The sequence below is a fragment of the Anabrus simplex genome, chromosome 2 (genome assembly GCF_040414725.1).
Source record: "Anabrus simplex isolate iqAnaSimp1 chromosome 2, ASM4041472v1, whole genome shotgun sequence".
Taxonomy (NCBI): Eukaryota; Metazoa; Arthropoda; class Insecta; order Orthoptera; family Tettigoniidae; genus Anabrus; species Anabrus simplex.
In genome coordinates, this window is record NC_090266.1 from 180687563 (window position 1) to 180709316 (window position 21754).

Genomic DNA, 21754 nt, shown 5'->3' on the forward strand with positions numbered 1-21754 from the left:
TTACTCAAAACACTGTTCATTTCCTTTTTCCCTCCCTTCCTAAGATTCTTTATTACTGTCCAGAAAGGTTTCCCTGCTGCTTGACCTAGCCTTTCCAGGTTATTACGAAAATCTTCCCATGACTTCTTTTTGGATTCAGCAACTATTTGTTTTGCTGTTTATTTCAGCTACGTACAAATCCCTGTCTGCCTTGGTCCTTGTTTGGAGCCATTTCTGATAAGCCTTCCTTTTACGTTTACATGCTGCTCTCACTTCATCATTCCACCAAGATGTTCGCCTTTTCCCATCTTTACACAGTTATTCCTAGGCATTCCCTTTCTGTTTCTAATACAGCATCCCTGTATGCCACCCATTCTCTTTCTACTGTATATCTTGAACCTGCTTACTGTCTACTGTTCGAAACTTCTCTCTAATCATATCCATGTACTTCTGTCTAATTTCCTCGTCCTGGAGATTTTCTACCCTTATTCATTTGCAGACAGATTTCACTTTCTCTACCCTAGGCTTAGAGATACTTAGTTCACTACCAATCAGATAGTGGTCTGTATCATCGAAAAATCCTCCGAAAACTCGTACATTCTTAACAGATTTCCTGAATTCGAAGTCGGTTAAGATATAGTCTATTATGGATCTGGTAGCCCTAGCCTCCCATGTATAGCGGTGATTAGCCTTATGCTTGAAGAATGTATTCGTGACTGATCAACCCATACTAGCACAGAAGTCCAGAAAATGCTTCCCATTCCCATTAGCTTCCATATCTTCCCCACATTTACCAATCACCTTTCGTATCCTTCAGTTCTATTTCCAACTCTCGCATAGAAATCGCCCATTAGCACTATTCTATCCTTGCTGTTGACCCTGACCACGATGTCACTCAATGCTTCATAAAAATAGTCAATTTAATCCTCATCTGCACCCTCACATGGTGAATACACTGAGACAATTCTTGTCCTAATTCCTCCAACTGACAAATCTACCAACATCATTCGCTCATTTACGTGCCTAACAAAACTATGTTTCGTGCCATGATATTTTTGATAAACAGCGCTACCCCATACTCTGCCCTTCCCTTTCTAACACCCACCAAGTACACTTTATAATCTCCTATCTCTTCCTCGTTATCTCCCCTTACCCGAATATCACTTACTCCTAGCACATCCAGATGCATCCTCTTAGCTGACTCAGCCAGTTCTACTTCCTTTCTTCCATAAACCCCATTAATATTGATAGCTCCCCATCAATTTCCATTTTGTTTGCCATGATGTTTCCAAGGAGTCCCTCGCCTGTCAAATGGGAGTGGGACTCCGTTACTCCCATAGGTTCGAGGCTTGCTTAAAATGTTCTGAGCTTGGTAAATTCATGAAGCAGGATGCTACCCTACTTACATACAGTATAGTCCAAGTGAGGATCTCTCCTCTAACGGATTATGGACCAGGTGGATTGTATAGTCCTAGCCGCCTCAGCACAGGGAGGGCCATGACTCAGAACATGTCCGAGATGCCCACTCCCATTCCATAGCAACTGGTATCCTGACTCTCAGGACCACTTACTAGGCCACTCAGGCATTGCCCATGGTTCACAAATTAGGACGAGACTACAGTAACCCACACCATGAATATAATAACAATAATTATTATAATAATAATAATATTCTTGGCTTTACATCCCACTAACTACTTTTAGTTTTCAGAGATGTCTTGGTGCTGTAACTCAGTCCTATAGGAGTTCTTTCATGTGCCAGTAAATCTACTGACACGGGGCTGATGCATCTGAGCACCTTCAAATACCACCGGACTGAGCCAGGATTGAACCTGCCAAGTTGGGGTCGGAAGGCCAGCGCCTCAACTGTCTGAGCCACTCAGCCTGGCAAAATCTATAGATTCCCCTCAATTAAGTTTCAAAAGTTCTTCAAGTTTATCTTTCACCACAAGGCTAAGCAAGATTAAGACTGTAGTTTACAATATAGTATCTTGTTATCCAACACATTTCTGCCACAGAATACTATGTGATGGTTGGTTGGGTTCGAACCTACCATCTCCCAAATGCAAGCTGACAGCTATATGCAACGTGCTCCAAATCGCGTAGTCACCTGCTCGGTTTCCAAAATCAAGTAATCAGACTACTGCTGATCATTTTTCATTGCTGTGAGGGAAGACAGTGAAAGAAACATGCAAGTAGTTCTGTCATAAATTGGACAGCTGTCACAGATGCAGTTGGGGAGAAAAAAATAAACAAGTGAAAATAAGCGAGTCAGCCATCACAAACGTCTTCCACAAAAATAAAGATGATTTACAGTTAATTTTATATTATACAGTATATGTATATTCTTAAAAAATATTTGTCGTGGCATCGACCTCTAGAGATCTCTTGCCACTACTTGGATCATATGATATGAACCTGCATGTAATTGGAATTGCAGGAGTGTGAAGTGTTGAATGTGAGGAGAGGAATATTAAGGACGACACAAACACCCAGTCCCCAGGCCAGGGATATTAATCATTTACAATTAAAAACCACTGACCCGGCTGGGAATCGAACCCGGGGCCGGATTATATATGTATATTACTGTACTGTGCAGCAGTAGAGGGTTGGTCCTATTAATAAATATTTTGAAAAAAGTAATTTGGTATCTTGCGCCATTGTCAAGCTGTTGAAATTAGAGAATCAGATTGCTTCGCAGGTGAATTCAAATGGGCTTTGTGAGGCGGTGTTGCTAAACCTGCACGTGGCCTAAGACAGGCACCAATCAGAGAAAAACACTTCTCTATGGGAGGAGGGATTTGAAGACTGATATCCAAGTTGACAGGACTGCTATGCCTTAGCAAGTGTGCTAAGACAACACCGGCTGGAACCAACTGTGTGTTTGATAGCTCTGAAGTTGGTCTAAGCCACCTGCAGATTTAGCAACATCCGCGCGCAAAGTCCATTTCAATTTGCTCACGATGTGATATGATTGGCTAACTTCAGCAGCTGATAAAATGACAACAGCACAAGGTATCAAATTTTTTTTTTTCAAATTATTTATTAATATAACCAACCCTGTAATGCTCATATACTCGGTTCACATTGTTTCCCACCACCCTGTATATGCTTTAATGGTTAATGCTGTACAAACAGCATCTTGTGTTACAAAAAAATTTGTATTAAAAATCCCAACCACACACACATGCACATCATAAAATGAAGCAACAAATTTAACATTTTAACTATGGTACTCAACATAGAAATTTAATTTTAGTGGTACACTCGCTTTATGCCACAAAATATTATGGAAAAGATGATGGCACTGTAACAAGGGTTGACTTATAATCAATGTTGGGCCAATAAATTAAACTTGTTGGTAACATGGATGCAAGAGCTCCAGAAACTGAATAAGTGTTGAAAAAACCAACAATTTGTTCCTAAAAACACCCATAAAAGATAATATATACAGTTGATAGAGGAACAGCTGGTAAAGAGATGTACATGTTGTAACTCAATGGAACTCTTGGTTTTAAGGAAGGTTGAGAAGAAAACCAGGGTCAAAACTACATTAATCTGAATATTTTCCACAAATTGTTACATTTGCTAAAGGTGAGGAGATTCAAGAGATAAATGGTGTGAAATTTTTTGGCTCTTTATATTGTGGCAAAATATCTGAAATTCATGCAGAAGCTGTGTTTGTGTGTGGACATGAGAGATGTTTAGTAGAACTGATTAGAAAGGAGGAGGGTTTTACCTATCCCACAGCCCATATTTTGTATGGAGAACTAAAGAAACTAATATACCTTATACAGATGGCATTTTGATGATGGATACTATTGCTGCTTTGCACTGATATGGCATTTAAAGTGCTGCTGCAGTCAAGGCTTGACTTCGGCAGACACAATTAAAGGAGTCAACAGAACTTCCCACATGTTTTCACTTGAAAATCTAAGTAGCCTGAATAGCATCAGGCTGGCTGACATTATCCCCAAACTTATCAAATTGCAGTACAGTCTGTTCCATATTCAAACTGAAGGAATGTGGAAAAGTCCCTTACCAGAGCAGGTAATGATTTTAGCAGAGTTTTCCTCACTAGATGAACAACTTGCAATAGTCTTTCTCAAATCAATCGCCTGTGGCACCTGTTCAGATGATCTTGCATTCCTGATGAAGTTCTCTTCTCTTTCTATCACATCAAACAGAGTCCTGAAATAAAATGAAAATGGTATTCTGTAAAAATATCATAATGGGATATACCATGAAGTGTCCGGAAAAGAACAAAAACGAACAAAAAACAGAAAAGAACTCAGGATAACAAAACATTGCAAAATATTACTAGATAAACACATAAAAAGTTACAAAATCATGCTTTGAATAACTGAAGTATAAAATGTAGTAAACTGAATTAAGCCTGGTCCGATGCCCAGTACATCACCATTAACACGATTACGACAAAAGGTTAACTTAGCATTTTTTTCCACCTATACCTTCATATATCTATCCAATTTAGGTGATTTAAAAAGTAATTTAGTTATTTATTTACAATTTATTAGATACAGGCTGGAAGAAGCCATTTTACATTCATTGTATAACACACTTAACTGCTAACAATATAGCAATGAAAATAAAACGAGAACAAAATCATAAAACAAGAATTAATGGCAGCAATAAGAAACAACACTAAGACAACAATGCTGACAAGAGGAGGCAAGAATCATACCTCAGGAAAGGTAGGTATGAAGTACAAAGGAGAAAACTATACCAAGGTTAGGAAGGTTGAGAAGAAAACCAGGGTTGAAACTACATTCATCTTCTAACATTTTGCTTGAATATAGGTCAGGGAGAAAATATATCAATGTTTGGAAGATAATTACTGAGGGTAAGTAGTCACTGAAAGTAGTAAGTAGTCATGCTCCTGCAATTCGAGGCATGGACGAGGCACATTATGCAAACAGTGGTTACATGTTGAATGGGAGGGAATATGCATTGGGAAATAGTTCAGTAACATGCTGCATTTAGATAGAACTTAGATAGAACATTTATTGAACATAACAGGCGACTTCGCCCCTATACATGTTCACATGCAGAGTAAAATAAATAATAAAGAATAATAATAATATAGTATTCTTCTAGCAGTCATTAGCTGTAGCAGTCACTCACTCAATGTTCAAACATGCTCATCCAGTGACCTTATTGTGCTCTGAACTTGCGTCACATTATTGTTCCTGACCTACACCTAATCAATAAATCAAACAACAACACTCAGCACTTCAGCACTTGCATTCCAGCCAACTTTAAAACAAATGGACCATGCAATCCCTTATCATTACCCAACTCCACCTAACTAAGTAATCGACCCGTATATTCTCTAATCCATTAGAATTTTATCATACTATCCCCTTCCCTTACATACATAACTATTCCACCTCCCTATTCCCCTGCCCACCCTCTAACTCACCCTCCTTCATTTTACTCTCGCAGGCCTTTTTTGTCGCACATAAATACCTGTTCAATTCACCCCCTTTTTCCCACTGTTTAATAATCCATCTCAGGATTGCTTTCTCATCCCCTCTCCCCAATATTTCCCGATGCTCGGCACTTAATAATCCATGTCTTATCTCCCTCGTTACCTCACAGACTCTTAGCAAGTGAAAATCATCATTCACATCTCCGCACAGTACACACCTTGTCTTATCCCTCCCCTGTAGCCACCCTGTATTCCTTTGCAAACCTAAAAGCCGCCACATTATCCCATACCGTTTTGACCTATCAACGTATCTAACATTCAACCCTGCTATCTCCTCTATTTTCGTCAAAACAGTCAGCGAGTTTCTCAGTCTGCTTTCCCCCAATTATTTCTGTCTATGGATATCTCTAATTCTCCTTTCCAGTATCTTCATCCCTCTCACTTCTGTCTTCGACCAAACCTCCCCCCACAGGTGTCCTAATCCTATCCTCTCCAAATATCCCTTTATTTTTTCTAACCATCCACCCCTATACATGCTCTTACATTGCTGTTCATACGCTGCCTGTAATACCCTCCCACCTTCCTGTCTTTTTAAATTCATCCAGTATCTGACTATTCTTTTCACACCCTCTGATTCCAAATCCTCCCCACACATTAATTCCGCCCCTACATTTGCTGTACACCTCGGTAAGCCCATTACTAACTTAGCAAAACTACTAACAATCCTTCTTAGTTCCTCTGTTCTCTCATCCAGCCCCCAAACTTCTGCGCCGTATAATACCCTCCCAAAAATTACCGACCTCAACACTAGCCTCAGTGTTTTATAACTGATCCCCGGGTATTTGGCTAGCAAATTTCTGACTGAGGCTAAGGCTGGTAATCCTCTATATTTCACCCTTTTGATCTGGTCATTCCACGTTCCTTTATCATTAAAAATAACTCCTAGATATTCCAACTTCCTTACCTGTTCCAGTCTTTCTCCCTGAATTACCCATTTACCTTCTATCTTTCTCCCCCTCGTGTGTGCTTCTATAATTGTAGGGGGCTAACCTTGGTTACCCTCTTCAATTGAAGATCCTCTTCGCGGTGAGGGGGACTAGTAGTTCCTTTCTTGCGATGCCGAATGGAGCCCTATTGGGTAACCATTCGGCATACAAGGAGGAGGAAGCTAAAGCACCGCCCAACCCTAAGGTGTAACGCGACCCGTGCCGATGGGGTGCATGGCACATGGGAGATGTGTCTTGAACGGAGCCTTCGAGATACTTGGCGACCTCTCGAAGTAAGTAGCCTTACCCAGGTATGCGTGGCTCTGCCTGGGCGGACATATATTTCCCTAGCTACTCGTGGGACCTACATGAGTTCCGCAGCCACCCATAAACCGGAGAGCTCTTCTGGGGCCTCCGAGAGAAATACCAGCACAACAACAACCGAAGGGGACTCTTCGGAGATACCCTCGGACAGTTCGACTTCAACAATTAGAGGGCTCACTCAAGAGGTGGGCAATCTGCAGGTGAAGAAGAAGAAGAAACAGCGCTCTGGCGCTGAAAAGAGGAGATACAAGAAGGCCTTAAAGGCCCGGGAGCAGGCCAAAGAAGGCCTAACTCCTGGGGCTGAGGGGACTTCTACTACCACAACAGCGACAACAGTGGAGGGATCCAATGGGCACAAGAGGCGGGACCCTGAATAGGGCTCTGCTTCTAGGGCACAGAGGACCCCACCCACTAAGATGCCAGCGGGGAAACGACTTCTGTCGGGGGCAACCCCAGAAGAAGATCGGCAGACCCGCAAGAGACCCAAAGTGGAGTACGCCAGGATAGCTAAAGCTGGGATCAGGATGGCCATAGTACCTGTGGGATATCCTGACCAGCAGCTATCCGAGAAACAGGTGGAAGCTGTGGAAGAGGCTATCACCTATCTGATAGACGAGCTTCCGGAGCAGGGGCCCATTAAGCCTCAGTTCCTGGACTGCTATCTGTCAAGGGGTGCGGCCGCCATCATAGCGGAGAACAATGAAACTGTAGCATGGCTTTCTAGCCTTGTTACAGGTATACAACCGTGGGAAGGAGCCAGGCTCACAATTGTGGGCATGGACAAACTCCTTTCCTACAAGAGAGTCATGGTCTGGATACCAGGACAACCAAAGGACAATAACGTCCTTTTGGGAAGAATGGCACGCCAGAACCATGGCTTAAATCCCACCAGCTGGAGGGTCTGCGACCGCAAGGAGGAGAAGAGAGGCGTCCGCCTTGTGGTCAGCATGGACTCCAGGGATGTGGAGAAAGTGGTGGGGAAGAAGATCTTCTGCGGGGTGCATGTGGCTACCTTCACATTAGTGGAGGGCAAGCGTGACAAGCAGAGGACCAACCCCACCACAGATAAAACCGAGACCAGCAGGGGCGAAGAGCTGGAGCCCGGACAGGAACTGGGGCCAGCCAAACCCCAGGATCCATCGCGGGAGACGGAGCTGCAAGTTCCGGAGACCGCATAAGGTAAAGTATTCTATGAAAGTAAAGAATGATTACTTTCATACAAGCAAATATACAACATTGTATAGCGGCCTCTAGGGTACTTAATAGAAGTATCCAGAAAGGCGGGTTTTCGGTCGCCCTGATACAAGAACCCTGGCTTAGACAGGGACATATCATGGGACTAAATTGTGCAGGTTTCACTCTATTCAGTGGAATAGCAGAGGAGAAGCCTAGAGCATGTATACTAGTTAAGGATCATAACGCTTGGGCTATACCGGGTTTCATTACTAGAGACCTAGTAGCAGTCCTAATGAGATATGAAGAGGGCGGACAGCCAAGAGACTTGGTTGTCTGTTCTGCATATTTCCCAGGAGACTCTGAATCTCCACCCCCGCCGGAGGAGTTCAATAGACTGGTGATATACTGTAGGAAACAAGGATTAAACCTCGTAGTAGGATGTGATGTCAATGCTCATCATAGCATTTGGGGAAGTAAAAATACAAACCGAAGGGGAGAGCACCTCATAGAATTTCTATGTACAACTGATCTTGAGATCATGAATATTGGTGATACCCCTACCTTCATTAATAATAGGAGCGAAGGGATCCTAGATCTTACCCTGGGTTCCATGGGAATCATGCAGGAATTTAAAGACTGGAAGGTCTCTCTGGAGCCTTCCTTGTCAGATCATAGACACATTGTGTTTTATATGGAGGGCTCCATCGAGATCCCGTCTTACAGAAACCCTAGACGAACCGATTGGATATCTTTTAGGGAGGACGTGAGGAGGGGACTGGAGGGAGGACCCTCAAATATAATTAAAAACAAAGAGGAGCTGGAGCTCAGTGTGAGTTTTCTCACACGGACACTGGTTACCTCTTATGAATTAAACTGCCCTATTGTTAAGGCAAAAAGAGTAACAGGAAGCTTCAAGTGGAATAGTTATCTTGAACACCTGAGGAGAAATACACGAAGGCTCTGGAATAAATACAGGGAACTTCAGGATCAAGAAAGCCTAGATTCTTACAAAGAATCACAAAGAAGGTACAAGTCAGAAGTCAAGAAGGCTTCTAGGAAATCTTGGAGACAATTTTGTGACTCCATTGAAAGCCAACACGAAGCGGCAAGGCTTCATAAAATTTTAACCTTGGATAGAAGGGCAAGGCTGGGCTCATTGGAGACTCCTTCTGGTGGATACACATCCACAGAGGGGGAGACCCTGAGCTTACTGCTTGATGCCCACTTTCCAGGTTCGGTAATCACGAATAGTGAGGTAGAATCGAGCGGATCCTTCAGACCCGATAAAAGTGGCTGGAGGGAAGCCGCAGAGATTGTTACCCCAAGAAGGGTTAAGTGGGCATTAGAATCCTTTGCCCCTTACAAAAGCCCAGGTGTGGATGGGATCTTCCCGGCGCTTCTTCAGGAGGCGGGGGGGGTCCTTATACCATACCTGGTCAGAATCTTTAGAGCCTGTCTCACTATGGGGTACGTGTACTCCTTGTGGCGTCAGGCGAAGGTGGTATTTATACCTAAACCCGGAAGGTCTTCATATACTAGACCTAAGGATTATAGACCCATTAGTCTAACGTCTTTTCTACTTAAGACCTTGGAAAGACTGGTGGATAGACATATCAGGGAGAAAGTATTAAGAGACTTTCCCCTGCATTCTCATCAACATGCATATCAACCAGGGAAGTCGGTTGAGACGGCACTACACCAGCTGGTTTCTAGGCTGGAGAGTGCCTTGGATCAGCAACAACTTGCTATGGTTGTATTCCTAGATATAGAAGGGGCCTTTAATTATACATCTTTGGGCTCCATAGAACGTAGTCTAGAGAGAAGAGGAGTGAGCAGTATGCTCATAAAATGGATTATGGCCTCACTGCAGGGCCGTCAAGTTCTGTTTACTCTCAACGCTGTAATGTTGAGAGCTAATATAGACAGGGGGTGTCCACAGGGAGGAGTATTATCACCAACATTATGGTGTCTGGTAGTGGACGAACTACTTACCAGGTTAAATGTTGGAGGAATATACGCCCAAGGCTATGCAGACGACATAAGCCTGATGGCGGTAGGAAATTTCCCCAGTACGGTTTCCGAACTCGTACAGAACTCTCTACGTAGGATGGAAAGATGGTGTCACGAGACAGACTTGTCGGTTAATCCCGATAAGACGGAGCTCGTGGTATTTACCAGGAGGAGGAGGCTAGACGGACTGTCAGAGCCTTTCCTATTCGGAAAAAAATTAGTTAAGACAACCTCGGTTAAGTACCTAGGGGTAATCCTTGAGGCAAGACTGAGTTGGAAGAAACATATAGATCATAAGGTGGATAAGGCTCGCAAGATTATGTGGGCCTGTCGCAGGGCCGTCGGGAAGACTTGGGGCCTAAGACCTAGGGTGGTCCAGTGGCTCTATATCTCCATTGTACGGCCCACGATCACCTATGCATCTATAGTCTGGTGGCCAGGCTCAGAGAGTAAAACTGTGAGCACCAAGTTAAACAGTGTCCAAAGACTTGCGTGTCTAGGAATAACAGGGGCACTGGATACTACACCATTATGTGCAATGGAGGCCATCCTAGGTTTTCCCCCCTTACATTTATATGTTAAGGTAATAACGGGAATGAGTGCCTATCGCCTTTGGTCACTCGGAGGATGGTCCTTCAAAAACCCGAATAGAGGTCATGCCTCTATTCTTACAAGGCTTCACCAGACTTGCCCTATGACAATGATGATCGGGGATCTGATGAAGCCTAACTTTAATTTGAATTATAAATTCACAGTGGTGATACCCACAAGGGAGGAGTGGGCCGCGGACGCTGGGGCCCGTCTTAAGTCTGGGGGCTGTGCATGGTACACAGATGGCTCGCGGACGGAGGCGGGCACAGGCGCCGGGGTCTGGGGGCCTAAGACAAGGCTCTCCCTTCCTATGGGTAAATATGCTACTGTTTTCCAGGCTGAAGTATACGCAATACTAGCCTGTGCTTTAAATATATGGAAAATGCCTGGACACAGAAGACACATCACTATATGTAGTGATAGCCAGGCAGCGTTAAAAGCACTATGTGCAGTTAAAACAACATCAAAACTGGTATGGGAATGCCAAAGGATGTTAGATCAGCTGTGTGAGTTTAGCTCAGTTACCTTATTATGGGTTCCTGGGCACAAAGGAATCAGTGGAAATGAAGAAGCTGACAAACTAGCGAAACAGGGCTCAATGGGTTCCTTCACAGGACCAGAGCCCTTCCTGGGAGTGTCACTCCGAAGTGTGAGACTGGCAATATCCCAATGGATAAACCAGTCTCACCTAGATATTTGGAAGAGGTTAACCATAGCAAGACAGGCACGTGAACTTATCAAAGGGCCTAGTCAAAGCTATAAAAAGGTCCTAATGAATTTGAATAGGACCAGAATGAGAATGGTAGTTGGACTGTTAACAGGCCACAATACCTTACAGAGACACCTACACATCATGAAAATCACCCAGGATCCGATGTGTAGAAGATGCGGCAAGGAGGAGGAGACCTCCGCGCATGTGTTATGTCAGTGCGAGGCTTTTGCAAGCACTAGACATCGATACCTGGGCTCACATTTTGTGAGCCTGGAGGACATCAGGAACGCCAAAATCCGGACACTAGTATCCTTTATAGGAGCACTAGGTCTGGACTAGGCAAACTCGTTCAAGGGGCACAAAGGGTCTTCATAGACCTACGTGTGGAGCTCTGCAAAAACAGGGCTCACCCATTTCTTATCTATCTATCTACTATCTTTCTTCTTTTGTCCACCTGGACTACTAATATTTTAGACTTATTTACATTAATTCTCAATCCCCATTTCCTCGCAAATAGAGTCACTGACTTTAAGGCCCTATTCATCGCCCCTGAAGTTATCGTCATCAATAACACATCATCTGTAAATATCAGTCCTGGTACCTCTAAACCATTAATCACCGGCACAGCCCAATTTTCTGCCCCAAATCCCTCTAAAATATCGTTGATAAATAAAATAAACAGTATTGGCGATAACTTGCATCCTTGTTTTAAACCCACCTTGGACTCTAAGGGTCCACTCAGACTCTCTTCTCCCAATTTTACACAAAACCTGACAACCCGATATATTCCTTCCACTGCCCTCAACATCTTCTCCGAAATCCCTAGCCTGCCTAATTTCTCTAATAGGGCCTCTCTATTCACCTTGTCAAAGGCTTTCTCAAAATCTATTGCTGCTAAATAAACCGTACTTCTAGCCATATTCTTATACTTTTCTAGAATAGTCTTTACTATCATTATATTATCCACTGTTCTTTGCTTTTTCCTAAATCCCCCTTGATAATCTGTTAAAATTTCATTTTCTTCCGCCCACCCGATTATTCTGTTCGCTAACACCCCAGTATATATTTTACTCAAAGAATCCAACAGAGATATATCTCTATAACTGTTCGCATTGTTCCTACTACCCTTCCCCTTGTATACAGGGCATATAATTCCTGTTTCCCATTCCTTAGGGTAATTACCTCCCTCAAATATCTTATTGAATAGTTTAACCATGCCCTCTATCATTATCTCATTTTTGCTAATTTCCTTCCAAAACTTGTTATTTATACCATTACACCCCCCGGCCGACTTCGCTCTGGCTCTGCCTATCACTCTCAGGATTTCCTCCCTTGTGATTTCTTTATCCAGTTCATAAATTGCCAATCTCCTATTCCTCCAAATTACTTCTTCTCCCAAACCTCCCCATCTTTCATCCCCCTTTTTCCCTAGTAATTCATCAAAGTGTCTGACCCATTGCACTTCCTCAATACTCGTTTTCTCTATATTCCTTCCACCCTCAATAATTTTATTAATCTTGTCCCAAACTCTCTCAAAATTATTTGTCTTGCAGTCATTATTTATGGTTTCCATTTGTTCCTCTAACCACGTCTTTTTTGTCTCACAAATTTTCTTTTTATACTCCTTCCTCAATCTACAGAAAAACTCCCTTTCTTGGCTCCCACCTTTCCTTCTATATTCTCCTAACACGTCCATCACCTTCCTCCGCATTCCTTCAAACTCCCTATTAAACCATTCTTCTCCCTCTTTCTTATTTCCCTTTCTAGCTTTTGCCTTCTGCGCTATTATCTTTATTGGATGTAGCAGCAATTCCAAGGCTTTATCAGTATTATTCTCTTCTAACGCCCCTTCCCACCCATATTTCAGAAGTTGTAACTCCTCTTTTACTACCCTATTCCAATCCCGGCCCACCTTCTCTGTCCATTTATACTTATTATAACCACTCCCTCGTTTATCATTTGTCTCATCTTCCTTCATTGTACACTTCTCTTCCCCCCTTTTCAGCATAACCCTCACCGGGAAATGGTGTGATTCAATCCAGTCTCTTATTTCCATTCTTACAACATCCTCAATCATCCCTTCCGAACTTAAAACCATATCTATCACACTACCACCATTCTCAGTGACATTTGTCAATTTCCCCGTCCTGTCACCCTCTATCCACCCATTCAGAATATACAAATTTCCCACAGCACACATCTCGAGGAGCTTCTCTCCATAACTATTTGTAATTTTGTCCTCACTCCTTCTACTTTCCAACAAACACATTCCATCCTCCCTACTATATACTGGGCTCTGTTCCCCTATTCTCGCGTTCCAATCCCCGAATAACAACATATCCTCTTCACCTGGAAACATTCCTCTTATCCTACCAATATCTACCAATAACTCTTCAAAAAAATATTTATTTGCATATGCTGAATTACTAAGATGGCAGTAAACAAAAGCTAGATTTATTTTCTTCCTCCTTCCCTCACCCCCCTCTCAATCTCAACCATATGGTTTCTATCATATCGGTCTCTATATCCTCTACTCTTTCACTAATTTCTTCCCTAATTAGAACTATCATCCCTCCTGGTGCTCGTCCCTTATTCCTCTCTTTTCTTCTATATTTATATTTTATCACAAACCCCTTCCATGAAATCTCCCTACGTGTTTCCAGCCACGTCTCCAAGAGTGCCACAACATCGAAACTTTCTATTACTTTCCGAACTTTCTTGTTTCCTAATTTGTTCCTTAGTCCCTCAATATTCACACATCCTATTCTCCAATATAGTTATAACTTTCCCTCCCTCCCTTCTAGGTCTCCCCCTCTTTTCTTACTTCTAGTAGTTATCGACCTCTCATCCCTCATCTCCATTCCTCCTTCTTTAACCAACCTATACCGTTCCATGCCCTCTGTATCTTCCATCCCTTTACGTACTTTTCCCCATATGTCTTTTAAGCTCTTACTTCTGACTTTACTCATAATTTTTTTACCTTCCTGTCGATCTGTCTCCTCGTGTCCTTTCTTGTTCACTACACCACTGCACTCTGCTCTCACCGATTCTTGCTGCTCACCCCCACTCACCTCCTCACTATTTTGGACTTCTGAATCCACCTTCCCTTGTCCTTTCTTGCTCACTGCAACACTACACTCTACTCTCCCAGTTTCTTGCTGCTCACTCTCACCGTCCACTTCACTATCTTGATCTTCTGTCTCCCGGCTGCACTGCCCATTCTCTTCTGAGATGCTCTCCTCTCCTGCCACGTCTTTCCTCCTCTTCTTTTCTTCTTTCTTCTTCCCATCTTGCCTTGTCATCTCACCACCCTCAACCCTCTCTTTTTCGTCCATCTCCTTTAACTTCGTCACAGAGTGTACTCTAACCCATCGCCCGTTTGTCACCTCCAACCTCAGACCTCTTATTCGGGCCTTTAGCCCCTGGTTCCTCGCTCTCCATAGGTGCCTATTCAAGATCCTCATATTTTCACTTCCTTCTCTTCCCATGTCTCTTTTCACCCTTATTTTCTGTCCCTGTAAATTCTTACTGTTACCTAACACAATTTCTGCCATTAAGGTAGATAAAAATTTTACCCTAATTGGCCTCCGACCTTTAGTTTTACCAATTCTCTCTACCTCGTCTATGTCAAGACTACTGAAATTTATCTTCATTATATCACGTATAACTTCGAACACTTTGTCTATCAGTTCCAACTTGCCCTCCCTCACATCTTCCTCAACTCCATATATAAATATGGCTTTCTTCCATCTCTCCTGCTTGTACTCCTCCTCTTCTTTCTTCATCCTCATCGTCTCCTCTTTCAAATATTTCACTTCCCCTCTCAATAACTCGATTTCTTTCTCATTATTATCAACTCTTCTGCTTGATTCCTCCGTCCTCGTTTCCAGCCATTTCTTCATGTTGCCTATCTCCTTTCTCTGCCCCTCCATCATGTCCTTTATTTCCTGCACTTTCTCCCACTGGCATTTCTCCTGCATGACTTCACTCACAACCACCCTGAGTGCGGCCAAATCCTCTGTGTTATATTTTCCACTGGTATTTGGGCCTGGGTTTAATTCCACCCCCCAATAACAAGTAGCACCGCTATCACTGCCACTACCAGCGCCGCTTCACTCATTTTTAATCCGTCCTTACTTATCACCAATCCATTCCTGTTCTCCTTCTTCCGCTTCGCCTGCCATTTGCCAATAGCGGCCTGGTACTGCTCGATGCCAACCATGTTCACCGCACGCACTACTCTACACGACCTCTCTCCTCGACCGCTCGAGCTAGACTGATGTTGCATTTAGTATAGCCATTCATTATCATATGTAGATAACACAAGGTTGAAGAACTCTAAATGGTTTCATAGGTCAAGTACATTGAGTTGGTTTAAGATGTCCGATTTGGTCAAGTGTCTTAGAGAAGGATTACGTGCTTTAGCAATAGAAATAAAGAAACTGAAAACAATAAATTTAGAAACTTTAGTTATGGCAGACGAGGAACAAACAGGGGAGTTGGGAAGAATATATGACGTAAAAGTATAGTTTAAAGAACCAAGATCTTTAATTTCTGTTAACCTGTAAAGAATGCCAAGACTACGCATGACACAGCATTTGCCTGGTATGAAAATGGGAAATCACGGAAAACCATCTTCAGGGCTGACAAAAGTGGGGTTCGAACCCAATATCGCCTGAATGCAAAGGTACATACTGCCTTATTTAAAATTTATCTTTGACTATGTCATAAATAATAGTGTAATACCACAGGAATGGAAGGAATCTATAATAATACCAATTTATAAAGGAAAGGGTGATAAAAGGAAACCAGAGAACTACAGACCAATCAGCCTGACCAGTATAGTTTGTAAAATACTGGAGAGTTTAATATCGAAGTACATCAGAGGGATATGTGATGATAAAAATTGGTTCATGAGGAGCCAGTATGGATTTAGAAAAAAAAATTCTTGTGAGGCACAACTGGTGGGATTTCAGCAGGACATATCAGATCAATTGGATTCAGGAGGTCAGTTAGATTGCATAGCCATAGATCTTTCCAAAGCCTTTGATAGAGTGGAACATGGAATATTATTAAAGAAATTGGAGGGAATAGGATTGGACATAAGAGTTACACGTTGGATAAAAACATTTCTAAATTCAAGGGTTCAGAAAGTCAAAGTAGGAAATAATGTATTTCAGGAAGAGAAAGTTTGGAAGGGAATTGCACAGGGTAGTATAATCGGTCCGTTACTTTTCTTAATATACGTAAATGATTTAGGGAACAATATAACATCAAAAATAAGATTGTATGCAGATGACAATTGTTTATAGAGAAATAAATAACATTGAGGATTGTTCAGAATTACAAAGGGACCTTGAAAGTATCCAACAATGGGTTGAAGAAAATAATATGAATGATAATGGATGCAAATCAACTGTTACAACTTTTACAAACAGGAGCTTTAAAACTGAATTTGAATATACTTTGGATGAGGTAGTTATCCCAAAAGATGGCAAGTGCAAATACTTAGGTGTGAGATTTGAAAGTAATTTGCACTGGAAGGGTCATGTTGATGACATTGTTGGGAAAGCATACAGATCGTTACACATTATAATGAGGCTACTTAAAGGATGCAACAAAGAATTAAAAGAAAAAAGTTACTTGAGTAAGGTTCGTCCATTATTGGAATATGCAAACAGTCTTTGGGATCCTCACCAAGAATACCTAATAAAAGAAATAGATAGTGTGCAGAGGAAAGCAGCAAGATTTGTAACAGGGGATTTCAGAAGAAAGAGTAGTGTATCAGAAATCTTAAAGGAACTTGGGTGGGAAACTTTAAGTAAGAGAAGGAAGAAAACTAGACATATAGGATTATATAGAGCCTATACAAGAGAAGAAGCATGGGGAGATATCCGTGAGAGGCTTCAGTTGGAAAATAATTATATCGGCAGGACTGACCACAAATACAGTATATTAGAAGGAATTTTAGCAGAAGCGATTGGGGTAAATTTTCATTCATTGGGAAGGATATGAAGGAGTGGAACAGTTTACCAGGGGTAGTGTTTGATCCTTTTCCAAAATCTGTACAGATATTCAAGAAGAGAATAAACAGCAACAGAGAAAATAAATGAAGTGTTAGAGGGCATTCGACCAGTGCAGGTTATTGTAAATAAAAAAATGTGTGTGAATAAATTAATTCCATCCCCTGGTCTTTTTTTTTTTTTTTTGCTAGGGGCTTTACGTCGCACCGACACAGATAGGTCTTATGGCGACGATGGGATAGGAAAGGCCTAGGAGTTGGAAGGAAGCGGCCGTGGCCTTAATTAAGGTACAGCCCCAGCATTTGCCTGGTGTGAAAATGGGAAACCACGGAAAACCATTTTCAGGGCTGCCGATAGTGGGATTCGAACCTACTATCTCCCGGATGCAAGCTCACAGCCGCGCGCCTCTACGCGCACGGCCAACTCGCCCGGTCATCCCCTGGTCTAAGGAGTTTGGACAGCCAAAGTAGGGGACTGCCTGTAGGGGTGAAGTACAGTGGGGACTTCGAGGGCCCTGGGACCGCTACAGTAGCTGTGAAGGCCCTTCAGGAATTCTGAAAAGTGGTGGCAAAAGGGGCTCTGGTTAAGACGCAGCAGGTCGTTATGCTACTTAGGTTCCAGAACGGGTTAAAAGAAAAAAAGTAAATAAGTAAATAAATGCAATGTAAATATTAATCTTATACCAGTTGGATAGTATCATTTGAAGTAATTCCACATACTGTATATCAATTGACTATATTTGTAAGTAGTACAGGAGATATTATAAGTAGAATTTTGTAAACAATATAAATTTATTAAGGATGAGCTGTGTGTTTAATAGAAAACATTGTTAGCGCAAATTGTATAATATTGTATTATAGGAAAATTTTCTTCTCTTGTTAATTTAATATTTAGTGCTTGACAATAATGTATTTTAGTGTACCATTTGCCACCGAGGTAGACACCTCATTTGCAAATAAAGAGATTTTGATTTGATTTGATTTGAATGCGAGCTCACAGCTGTCCGACCCAAACTGCATGGCCAACTCACTTGGTGTGTACCTTACATAAGGCCATGGCCACTTCCTTGCCACTCCTAGCCCTTTCCCATCTCATCGCCATAAGAACTATCTGTTGATAGTCCTCCTACAGCTATAAGTGTTGGATGTTATTCCATTTATCACTTAATTAATGATTAAAGTTTTAGAAGTGAACACCACAATAGAACCCGCTTGAAATACAACCTCAATCACAGTATGCAGACAGACATGTTAGTTGTTCAGATCAAGTGATGTGCATGCTGCAATACTATTGGTGGAGTGAATAATAATCTACATTTAGCAGTAAACTGCACCATGGATAGTGTTCCTTTTGAGAAGTGCAATTTTCAGCACAAAATGTGGTGGGGATAGTGGCATTTTAAAACTAAAATGTAACTTTTAGGTGATGAAGATTTATTTCCAAAATACGAGGATTGTGGCAGAAGTCGTGGCAACTTTTTTTTCTTCTTGTAGATATGTGAACGGATCACAAACGTATATGTGTCGTGTGGACGTTCTGCAGGCATAGTGTGTATTCAAAACAACAGATGGCTCTGTGATAGCTGGTAGTAGCGCAGCGAGGGCTGTGAAATCAGTCAGTTGGCGAGTGTCGTGCAAGATGGAAGTAACCCGTGGTGAGCAGCGCGCTTACATCAAAATAGCCGTTCTCCGAGGAAGAAATGCGATGGAATGTCACAGTGAATTAGTGGAAGCCCTTGGGAATAATGCCCTACCATACCGTACAGTAGCATGGTGGATAGGAAAGTTTTAGCAAGGACGTGTGTCAACCAGTGATGAGCAACGTTCGGGACGACCTGTCAGTATGCGGACCGACATGGCATGTGCCGTCATCGAGCAGCTCCTGGATAAAGACAGACGATGGATGCTACTGGAGTTAGAGAGGGCAAGTAGCATCAAGAAACGCACCGTCCACAGCATATTGCGTAATGAGCTGAAACTGCGCAAAATCACATCGCAGTGGGTACCGCATGCACTGACGGAAGTTCAAAGATGGGTGCGCTATGCAATATGCTCCGACCACCTTGCACAGTTGCAACAGGACGGCAATCAATTCTTGTCACGAATAATCGCCATTGATGAATTTTGGGCCAGGGCATACGAACCAGAACTGAAACGTCAGTCCGTGGAGTGGCGACATGCTGGATCACCAAGGAGGCAAAAGGTCTGTCAGAATCCTTCCCCAGTCAAATTGATGGTGATCGTCGCGTATGACGTCAGGGGTGTCATTGTTTGCCACTTTGTTCCACATGGCAGAACAGTGACCGCACGTTACTACAGGGACTTGCTGGTGCAACAGGTACGACGTGGCATTCGGGAGAAACGTCCGGATCTTGTGGACAGTGCAATAATCTGGTACGACAATGCAAAACTACATAAAGCAGAGTGTGTAGGGCAGCTACTGCGAAGTTGGGGATGGGAAGAATTGGAGCACCCACCGTACTCTCCTGACATTTCGCCCTGTGACTTTGATCTCATTCGAAAGAGTAAGGAACCACTATGCAGTAGGCGGTTTGCAACACGAGAGGACATTGCTAATGCTGTGCGCTAACAGGTGACCCGATTCACACATGGTGCAGCAAATTCTGAGGCAGATGGTATTGAGCGCCTCCCACATCGTTGGCAGCGTGTGGTGTCGGTAGCAGGAGAATACTTTCAGGGTCTTAAGGCCCAGGTTTATTATGTCAACTTTATGTGTACTGTGTTGTCATTCTTTTGAACCGGGAAAGCCATATTGCCCTGTATACTACCATAATAAATTAGTGTGTTTTGATATTTCAGTGCTATTCATTGTCCACACATGTAGTTAACATCTTGTCCCTTCATCTGTATATGTCACATTTTCCAACCGGACTGGTATCTTCAAGAAAAAAATAGTTGCCATGACTTTTGCCCCAACCCTCGTATATTACGAAGATTTACATTGAGACAAAACGGGATCTATATGCCTCAATGTGTGTATGTAAGTATGTCCGTCCATCCAACCCTTGTCCCGTTTCTCTATGGGTTTGGTTATGAAGCGAGGTGAACCTTTGTAGTGAGTTTTTACAACTGGATTCCCTTCCTGACAAGAACCTCATCAGAGGATTTATGATATGAAATGTAGGACATAATATATAATAGTAGGAAGGGAGAGAGTGAAACCTGGTGCTGGCACATAGTCTAATCCTGTCGAATAGCACCAAGGGGTCTGCTCAAGGTTTTGAGTCTCCATCTGATGGACGGATCACAATCAACAGAGTCATATATATGCCTTCACTCCATGTGGGCACTGCAGAGAGGTTTGGCACAATATTATGTAACAAACAAGGCCTATTCTAGATAGGATATCTTGATTTAATGAAAACTTAAGCCCAGGATATGAAGCCAGTGTTTATTTCGGTATGATGGAAAATTGTTACAATGCCTTCTTATTTGAGAAACAAGTTGTGCTAAATCTGATGTGGAATTATCTGCATAAGAACCACCATATGTACTTGGATAGCATTATTTACATCTGTTTGACTCCTGAATGAGCTCCATATCCTAGGCATTTATGCATATGGAACTGTAAATACAGACAGAAAGGACTGACCAGTTGTACTAAAATTTTCCAAACAAAAAACAAAAAACAAAAAAAAAAAAAAACAGGCTAAAGTAACTGGAGACCAGAAGCATGCTGTCACAAATACAGATCCCTATGTACAGTTTGAGGCAGAGTCCTGCAGAAAGGCCCAGCCCATAAGCTGCTTCAGCAGTAGACTGCAATGGGCTTTGAAAGGCTTGAATATACGAGGCCCGTGATGTCTTTGCACAGGCCGGTCTGGGCCAGCGCTCTGTCATTCGTACGTGGTGAGCAAGGACAGTGCTGTTGATGTGTACAGTGTACTGCGTGTCAGCAGAGTGCGCTGCATTACGGTCGAGTGGAGCCAATCAAATTTGCTGTGGTTTTCAGTTTGACTTCTCCGTCTATCCTGTTATCGGAAACTAATGTGGACTGTAGTTCCAAAAGAAAAGAAACCGTGGCAAAAAGTCATGAAGTAAAAAAAAGAAGCAACAAACGAACTAAAAACCGCACAATACAAGACTTCTGAACCGGATCCTAAACTTAAAAGTTGTAATTGGTTGGTATTCAAGCCTGCAGTTGACGGTGATGGGAAAGACGTTAATTTTGTATGCTGTACGATCTGCAGTGAGCTTTATGTACACATTAGCAGTTACCCACGGCATCTCGCATGGATTTCGTAATTTGATAAAAGTAATTGTTCCTCGGTACTGTAGTAAGACATTATCTGAAAATCCCTGAAGTATAAAACATCACTGAAAAACTGAGTTTCATTTACCTCAGAAACTCTTAGTAAACCGAGTTTGTGGTATTTTCTTTTGGGGGTGAAATGACCATGCAACATAGACTGTACACATGAGAACGTCTTCTCTCAAGTAAAAAAAAAAAGTGTCTTAATTTTTAGAGGAGATTACGAATA

The 21754-nt window shown here is 42.4% G+C and overlaps 1 protein-coding gene across 1 annotated transcript in view; it reads right to left on the reverse strand.

The window, feature by feature from the left end:
• DUBAI (Deubiquitinating apoptotic inhibitor) overlaps positions 1 to 21754 on the reverse strand; it is a 378846-nt gene that overhangs the window by 49729 nt on the left and 307363 nt on the right. The window contains exon 9 of the mRNA XM_067140455.2: positions 4022 to 4170. Within this exon, the coding sequence (XP_066996556.2) occupies positions 4022 to 4170 (149 nt within the window). The remainder of the gene's footprint in view (positions 1 to 4021; positions 4171 to 21754) is intronic.